This window comes from Eucyclogobius newberryi, unplaced genomic scaffold, assembly GCF_026437365.1.
Source record: "Eucyclogobius newberryi isolate DKJ021-1_F unplaced genomic scaffold, fEucNew1.0.hap1 SCAF_21, whole genome shotgun sequence".
Classification (NCBI taxonomy): domain Eukaryota; kingdom Metazoa; phylum Chordata; class Actinopteri; order Gobiiformes; family Gobiidae; genus Eucyclogobius; species Eucyclogobius newberryi.
In genome coordinates this window covers 18,447,527-18,456,815 of record NW_027315846.1, presented here as the reverse complement: position 1 = coordinate 18,456,815, position 9,289 = coordinate 18,447,527, and the positions used below count along the sequence as shown (strand labels likewise).

The following is a 9,289-nucleotide window of genomic DNA, read 5'->3' as shown; positions in this document are numbered from 1 at the left end:
CAGCATGAGTCGCAACAGTGGTAAATGTACTATGAAAGCAACGGCTTGGATAAGTGGGCCAGCTCAGTACCAACTCAGTATTTCACAATTTGCTCTAAAGGTAAAGGTCCAAAATTAAGTGGGGATTTTCCACTGAGCTTAGTGGAAAACACGTTGAAACTAAATGTATTGTTTACATGTAAAGCGTACGGGCAGAAACTTGACCCAATTGTCCAATCAGCAATTCAACTTCACAGTTCACTTAACAGTAGACACATATCTCTATGGGAAATAATAAAGTCAATACACACAAAAAAAAGACGACAATGCACCAGTTAAACATTTTGTTTGTATGTATGTATGTATGTATGTATGTATGTATGTATGTATGTATGTATGTATGTATGTATGTATGTATGTATGTATGTATGTATGTATGTATGTATGTATATATATATCACGGTATCAAAACTACTTTACGCCACAAAATAGCAGAATAAAACACTTAATTAGAATCATCACTGAGCCATAGATGTTGACAATTTGGCCCTGTACAGCTCAAATGTTAATAAAATACAAAATAAGTATTAGGAAAAAGTTCCCCACTAATGCAAAGACAGTGAGACAAAATAAATATTGAGCCCAAGAATTGTTTTGTCATTTAAATCACTTAAAAGTTGATATATTGACCGGCCTATGTTAATAATTAGCTTCCTGTTAAATGAATAAATAGCTGGATAAGACTGACGAGTACACACACCGGCGCCAGACAGGCATTTGTACGTCAAAGGTAGTGCTGGGAACATTTTGAGACTTGATATAATTCACGATGTCTAATGGCATTTGCCAGTGCAGTTTGGACAAAAAAAACAACAGGATGTTGAGGAAGCCTGAAACTCCATCACCCACAATAAGTGAGACGAATCTGACAGCGCATTCTCAAATGATCAAAAAGGACAGAACCGCCAAAAGCTCAAATTTAATCCTATGAACTCTCCCCTGCGCTTCTTAAAGGACCCCGCCGTGCCAGCTGACCTCAGACTATAGGCATGTGATGATCCACTTAGGAAACTCCTCCATCTACACGCCCATTCCCTCTCCTGTGCCCCGACCCCCGCTAGGCACAAGCCCAAAGCTGGACCTGAGATCTATTGAACTTCCTCTGAACAAGATACTCCCATGTGGGGCCGATGGGAGTGTGACGCCCGAGGTGTGAGTCCATTGTAAAGTTTACCAGCAAACTGACGGTCCACCTTCAAGCAGGCGTCCTGTTTGCTCATTTATTTGCTTTGTCCACACATGCTAGTGGTCAGACAGCTGCCGAGTGTGGAGGGAGTGGGACTATAGGCTTTTCACTAACTAGTTTTCTTAAATGCGGTGTCAGAAAAGCTGTGACGCTGCCCTTCCTGTTGTTCAGGGGAAGCGCAAGCCACCAACCATGAAAACCAACCGCATTCACTCATAGCAAGAATCCTTTTGTAGGAGACGTATGATTAACATTGTGAAGATGCAGTTCTGTTTTGTCACCATCTCCTGAACTCACGGCTGCTTTGGTGGAGGTCGATGCTGCAGTGCATATTAAGGACATCGTCAGATCGCTGTAGATGAAGCGGAGGGTCTGTGACTAATCTGAGTCATCCACCAGGAAGCACTTTATTGAGGAAATGCCATTTTAGGAGACTGTAAAATAATTAACATAATTTATGTGGAAGGCAATTGCAAGTAAAGTGGTCATCTCCATGTATCTGACCCAAACTGCACTCACTAGACTAAACAATTACTTATACAGAAAGGTACTAGGAAATGACGCAGTTTAATGGCAGTTTAAACTCTTATTTCACCCATAAATCTTCAGCAAACTCACCGTCCAATCCGTATCATCTAAACAAATTAAATAGAGGACTAAGATACAACTGAAAGAATCGACTATTAAATGACTAAAGACAAACAGATTGAATGTCTGGTCAAAGCGGAGGACAGACTCAGTTAACAAAAATGACAAAAATGTTTGAACAATATGATTTTAAACCAGATTTTGAAGTGACGCCCAAAGCCAATTGTAAATGAGTATTTCATATCACGTGGTTCATCCTCCTGTACTTCACTGAGAAGGTTGTACCAAAGCAATACTTTACAGGAGCGCTGGTTGAATGGCCGGTGATTAACTGGACAGACAATTATGCACTGAAAGGGTTCCAGTTCAGGAGCTCTACTAACAAATCCACTTAAGAGACGCAGCCATCCTTGCCTTCATCTATGTACAGGACTGGCCCATCATGCTCAGTGGTGTGGAAAAGCTGCAGTGAATGGAGATGATCCATTTGTGCCCCCAGAACCCCTTTGGAGCGGTACATTGTGCACACACAGCGACATTCCTGCCCAGGGTGAAGTGGGTCAGGGCAAAGTCTTATCTCAGAGGGAGCTGTGGCCTCGCGTCCTTAAATTGACTCCATCAATTTTACACTTGGAATATGAGAGCGCTTATTCCGCAACAGTGACCGCTGAGCACCGTCCCACCCGGCTGTGAAAATACGAGTGCTTTACGTCAGCCAATTGTTCTGGGAAAAAGACAACTTTTAACAGCTGAAGAGACCTCCGTTTTGCTTGGAGCCGGGCCAAGAAATCCTCAGTGGTGTCATCTGAAGACTGCGGCAATTCACAGAGTCCACTTCAAAAGGTCTGAAGCTCGATGGTCACTACAACCTCTTTGTTTGCTTTCAGTGTGGACTAAAGGCTTTTCTCTCACCGGGACTGCAGTCACCTAATTACCTCACAGACCCCCTGCTCATAATTACCACCGTCTTCACCGTGTACTGTTTTTATACCTATATATGACCTGTGAGAATGTGCATTGGACTGGACTGTCCTAAAGGGGGAAAAAAAGCCACTTTGAGTCAAAACTAAACCGCGAAAAAGGGTAAAAAAGATCCATTGACACGTTGCTATTCTTCGTCTAAAGTGGAGGCCTAGCGCCAAATGTGTTCAGAAAACAGAGGCGGCGTGGGGGGAGGAGGGGGGAGGAGAGGGTGAGAGGAACGGGCCAGAGCAAAGTGATACAAAGAGGGGCCTGTGTCAATGCCCTGGCTCTGTGGCTGGAGATAATGAATGCTGAAATAATATGTAATTTGGCTTGTACTTAGTTATATAAAGTTAGTAATCTTGTGCCTGCGATTGTACTTTCATGTGAGGGTTTCCGTTATATAAAGGGGACTTTTCTGAGCTTTACATTGCACAAAGAGGCTCTCTGCAAGCCCCTGCAGTGGGACGGCAGTGCAGCTTTAGTTCTCCCTAGTCTTCCACTGTTCCATATAGTTCTCCTTGGTATCCTTACTACGACGGCAGGAATTTGCAGTTTTTGAGGGAGATTTTGTAAGAGTGAGTCACTGATATGCCATAATCTTACCTTCCCCCATTGGGCCCTGATGGAGAGCAGACTGGGACCCCTCTGGCATGGCACTCTTGCCTCTGCAGCTGCGAACACAAACAGAACTGGTCAAACATGTGAAGAATTACACAATAAACAGAATGGCCGTGTAGATCTTCATTTCTTTACAGAAGGGTTTTAATGCTTAGCTCTCTCTGGATGAAGCTGCAAAGTGCTTGAGGTTTCATCAGACCTTATACAAAAGGGAAATTCTTCCCATTCCTCTACTCGCTGCTCTGCATTGGCTCCTGGGTAATTTAAAGTGAGATGGGTAGACTGACCGTCAGAGGTGGAAAGTAACGTACAAAAGTAAATGTTATGTACTCGAGTAAAATTTTACTCAAGTACATTTTATGTATTACTTTTTAAGTCATTACATTTAAAAGCAGGTATCTGTACCTTCTTCTCCACTTTTGAGGCATTGTTTTCTAGTTAATGTTGATGTCCCAGCTAAAGCCTTAAGCAAACAAAAATATATAGAAAAGAAACAGTGATTGAAATAATAAGCGCTCTCATAGTTATCATAAATCTGTGATATACTTTTACATCCATCCATCTTCTACCGCTTGCGGGTGACTGGAGCCTATCCCAGTGACTTCGGGCCTTAGGCGGGGTACACCCTGGACAGTGGACAACTCGTCGCAGGGTTAACACAGAGACATAGACATGACAGACAACCATTCCAACCACACACTCACATTCATTCACTAGGGCCATGGATGTCTTTGGACGGTGGGAGGAGCCGGAGAACCCGGAGTGAACCCACGGTAACACGGGGAGATCAGAGAGATCATGTGATGTTGGTCTGGTTTAGTGGATAGTGATAGTGAGTTTTTAAAGATCTAGAAACAACCTAAATGGTAATGACATCTTTTAATCTGAGGGCAAAATAATCTCACAATGGGTTTTATGGGCGCTGCCAAACTCACTTTCTGATCATATACCGGTAATCAAAATGTCATTATATTGTGAGCATCATTAATCAAAAGTTGAAAAATCTTTGGCACGAAAACAAGTGTCTCATTAGTGTGTTTTTGCTACAGTCAGATTACAGGTTCACCCTGCTGCTTGGACTCCAGTAATCGCTCGTGCCAGTCTATGTAGCTCCTAATGATGAGTCCTCTCCCTGTGGACCGCTGCGCTGCCAGGTTCTCACATCAGTGCCTCTGCTGCCCCTTCCAGCAAATTAACACGGACAAGCATGCATGAGAACCCAACTGTGTGCAAGTCCTCCTGGTGAGCCTCCGGCCTTTTAAAACACTGTATTCTTGGGTCTGCAGGATCAGAGGAGCAGGAATTATTCAGGGATTATAGGATGGGCATTGTTCCCAGTGCATTGGCTGTCCTGCGTGCCGAGATGACAGTCATGGGTTGCTATGGCCAAACGGAAGTCCAGTTTGCCAATTAAAATGTCTTCACAAGGAACTAAATAACAGCAGTTTCTATTTGTAATGTTGAACTCAAAACACAACGTTTTAACTGAAAAAAGGAAGAAAAAAAATGACGAACTATCACATATTTTTAGTTGTCAACATGACATGCATGACGCATCTTCACATGTATTACTGGTATTAATTTAATCCCTTCAAAAGGATGAACATTCAACAAATTGATTTATCAAGACAGCTCTGCTTCTACATTCTTGAATAACAAAACCTTCAAGCCAATTGATTCTCGAGAGCCACGCACGCCAGGTTTGGGTGACATGTAATGATGAGAGGCATTCAAGTTCAAGGGTGGGCTTTGAACCGAGTTAGACCCCTTCATATTGTGAAAAATCTTGTGCTAATAGTTTTATAGGCAATCAGCAACTATGCTAATCTGGTTTAAATTACTGCAAGATGAGACTAGAAGTATTTGTCCTGAAAACCCTATATCAAGAATGAGAGAGACGCCAAAGTGAGGGTCTGTTGGGGTAAAATACAAAATGTGAGTGAATGCTGCTGACTTTGAACATTTTACAAGACTCAGTCCAACACACATCTCACAATAAGAGGAGCCTTTTTAAATCTGGCCAAAACCTATACGAAACATCAAGACATTTTAGCATTTTCTCACCCAGCCATGTGAGCATTTTCACACAAACAGCAGCATTTGGTTCCCAGGCACAGCTGACGACTACATTACCCATCGCATGAACCTGATACACAAAGTAATCTACAACTGGCCACGTAATGGAGAACAGGTGCTGAAGAGGGGCTATTCTGACACTTATTAACAGAAAGACTTTTTCAGCTGCCTGATAAACTTCCTTGTTCCTCGACTGACCCGGATTTACACTGATCCAGAAGTCCCAGCCCCAACAAAACGCACAAATAAAGTTAACAGATGTGGCCCCATGATGCTCTTGATCAAATAAAGATATTCAGAGATTTACAACGGTGTTAAAAGGTTTGGTCTGGGAAAATAAAAGCACACACACACACAATAGGTCAGGCTGGTCAAGACAAATAATAATCCAGGGGGGGATGACAGCAGCCTCGACTTCCCTGCAGTGTTATGGGAGAAGCGAAAGCACGAAAACATGTCTGCAGAGCAAACCGGAGGAAAGAAGACTTCTGCTCGTCACCACATACAACTATCACTGTCTGCACAGGAAAACTTGAAGGCAAATGAGGAAGTAGAAAAGCTACTTGTATCAGTAGTGTTCACAGTGGTAATAATATTGACACATTTTATGTAAAAAGGAGTTGGTTTGAAATGTATTAAACTTTCCTCTTGCAACTTTTCAAACCCAAATTCTTCTGTAAAATGTAACTAAATGTAATGCTCAAAAATCTTTCCAAGGAAGGAACTCACAATGTAAAAATGCTAGGACACTAGTCCCTCTGAAGAATATCTGTAAATAGGTTAATTTACACTAGACAGCTGGATAATTTGCCATGAAAGTGATGCAAAAAAGCATAAAAATACATTATGATACAAAAAGTGCAATAAAATAAAATAAATGAACAAAATACTTCTAAATACGTCTAAATCTCCATTAGTGTGTCATGCATTATTTCATGGAATTTACGTCTCATCATTTTTAGCCAACAATGTCCCAGATTTGGACAAATAATACAAACTACAAAATAAAAACAGTGACTTACTGCTGCTAATAATGACACAGTGAACAGGTCCCACTTAGCTGCTCTGAATACTCAACATCTGTCATCGTGTTGTGTTTGTCACGATAGTTGAGTATTTTTAGTCCTTAATTACAACTTTGGAGAAGAAACTAAAAATAAGTTAGCAGCACATTCTCTTTGCACCTCTCACCGTCTGCCCAAACAAGGATGTCAGGAATCTCTCTGACATAACCCTCCAGAGATGCAGACGGAGCGGGGTGGATTTCTGTCCAGTATCACCAGCCGACATTCACATTCAGAACTAAACAAATTGATCTGGGTGATTCTGGCTCGAGCCCTGACAAAGTCTTTACTCTTTCAGCATTGGTGCCATGTTTATGTGGCCTGACCTCTGCCTTACCCTCTTACCCCCATCCACAGCAGCAGAAAGACCCTCTGACAAACAGCCATTTTGCGTTCCCACATTACTCGTGCGGTTTGCCCCCGACGCAGGGCCCTAAGAGACTAACAGCTTTTCATTCTCCAAGGAAAACAATAAAAATGGCCCAATGCTTTCTCACCCGGTCTTTAGTAGAACCCCCAAACAAAACCCTCCGCCTTCCCACAATCGCACGAGCCACTTATCCTGGTGGAGCTGCATTGTGACGTGCAATACTTGGATGTGGGGAGTGAGTAAACCCCAAAAACGACTGCATTCTAAGAAGAGATTTGCCCATATGGCGCCGGTGCACTGCTAAACAGCGCTTAATGGCAAAATAATCATTCCCTGCTGTGGTCAAACAGAAGAAAGTGGAATTTTCACCTCCTGGCAAGAGATCCAAACGTGCATATCCTCGCAATCGGTGGAGGAATCGAAAAGAAAAACTTCCATGACCGAAGACCCGTGTTGTCCATGGTGGCACGGAGAGAAATACATGGTAAGTTTAGAAAGCTGCCCTTCAAATAGAATTGGACCATTGCCTCTTAAAGCTGCATGTCAAACTATGATTTCTCACAGACCTGAAACACAGCCTGCTTTCTTCTGGGTCTCCGGGGATGCTCACAGACCTGAAACACAGCCTGCTTTCTTCTGGGTCTCCGGGGATGCTCGATCGCTCTCGGTTTTCAATCAAATAAAATGTTGCAAGTCAAGTGTCGTTCCATTTCACCATCTCAGTCGCGGCGTGATGGATGGAGCCAGGAGACAAACCCAAGAATGGTTAAATTGAAATATGTTTTTTGCCCCATAAAGAAATCAAGAGAGCAAATCTTTTTAGTGAAAGCTGGAGCTGCTTTCAAACACTGGTACAACAGCTGCAGCATACCACGAGCGAAGTGCGACGTCAAAGCTCCAAGACACACTCGAGCGGCTTCCTGTCCGGACCACCTGGAAGAGGAGAGCCGCTCCTGGCACTGAAAAGAAACGTTTATCCACAAAATGAAGTTGAGATGTTTTTTTTGTTTTGTTTTAGAGGTCAAGTGAGGTCAAAGGAACAAGATGAAACTTTTCACTGGTTACTGATTGATTTTTGGTCCTATTCTTGCAGCCACGGCCCTGACAGCTGGTGGGGTAAGTCACTGCCCTGCTGGACCTAAGGCTGCATTTAAAGAAGGCACAATGGGGTGCTCATTAGAAAAATACAATTGAGTCCCAAAGAGCACCACAGGGGGTCAAATTGGATGGAAACAGACGAAATGGCATTGCAGCACTACAACTGTAAGAACATCTCACAATAGTAGAGAGGGGGGAAAGTGCACAGGCTCAAATCAGGTCAAAGTCTAGTTCACAGAAAGTCTTTTTTTTTTTTCAAAAACAAACATCACTTATCTGACTGAAACCTCTGCCTCCTCCGGGATTGCAGAGACCAACGGTTGTGAAACTTCAGGAGAGACAGGGATCAAACTTTGTGCAATACAACAAGGCCCGGAAATGCACGGACGCACCGCAATGAGGCAGAGATAAAGAATGTGTAACGGTGCTGCAACGTTACTCAACGGCGTTTCAATAAAGTCGCCGGAAATGAAACAAAAGCAGTGGAATTTGGCTTGGCAAACACATTAAATTCAGTACAATCAAACGACTTTTACAGTTACATACATTGACATTCATTGACAAAAACAAGGTGGTGAGCTCAGTGTAATCGAAATGGCAGCATTTTTTTAGAATAGTATTTTCTCTGCAAATTATAAAATATCCTGTGTTTTCTGTTAGTGCCTGTAGTAGTTTTAGATCTAAACATGTTCTAAAATGCATGGGATTCTTCTATAAGACTTCTCTAATGCATTAATTTCCCTGTTTAAAACTACACTCTGAACAGAATCCTACTTTTCAAACACACAAATGCAATCACAACACTTGTCAGGATGTGTTGCAGCTCCGCGTGTAGCATATCAGTGCAGTTTAGTCGCTAACTTTAGCTAACGTAGTAAAAAAGTTGAAATGGGGAGAAAAAAAAGACCTTACGAACCGATTCGGGCGAGTTTTCCTCCGTCCGATCGTCTCCAAAGTTGCTGAAATCGTGCTGTGGTATTCCGTTAGTTTGTCCACATCACATCACATGGTAGAGCCGCACAAACACTCACAGACACATCCCGGAGGAGCCGCTCACTGACTGGCTCTGGTCCCGCACGGTCCCACGCACACGGCCCACAGCCACAACACTGCGGCGTTTGAAAAGCTGTGAGGAAACCATGACGCGTTCAGGGGCGTGGGACATATCAGCACTGCGGTTCAAACACGGGGAAGGGCAAGTTATTACAACAACTTTATTAATGGAACAAATATAGTATAAACGCCTGAAAAATAAAAAAAACGTTAAGTCAACTGTTCTGTTGA

The 9,289-nt window shown here is 42.8% G+C and overlaps 1 protein-coding gene across 1 annotated transcript in view; it reads right to left on the bottom strand.

Annotated features, from left to right (window-relative positions):
• Window positions 1-9,115, bottom strand: part of LOC140370317 (pleckstrin homology domain-containing family G member 3) — a 28,188-nt gene extending 19,073 nt beyond the window's left edge. The window contains exons 1-2 of the mRNA XM_072457431.1: window positions 8,922-9,115; window positions 3,383-3,450 (exon numbers count right to left, since the gene is read on the bottom strand). Coding sequence (XP_072313532.1) covers window positions 3,383-3,431 — 49 coding nt within the window. The 5' untranslated portion in view covers window positions 3,432-3,450; window positions 8,922-9,115. The remainder of the gene's footprint in view (window positions 1-3,382; window positions 3,451-8,921) is intronic.
• Window positions 9,116-9,289: the final 174 nt, after the last annotated feature.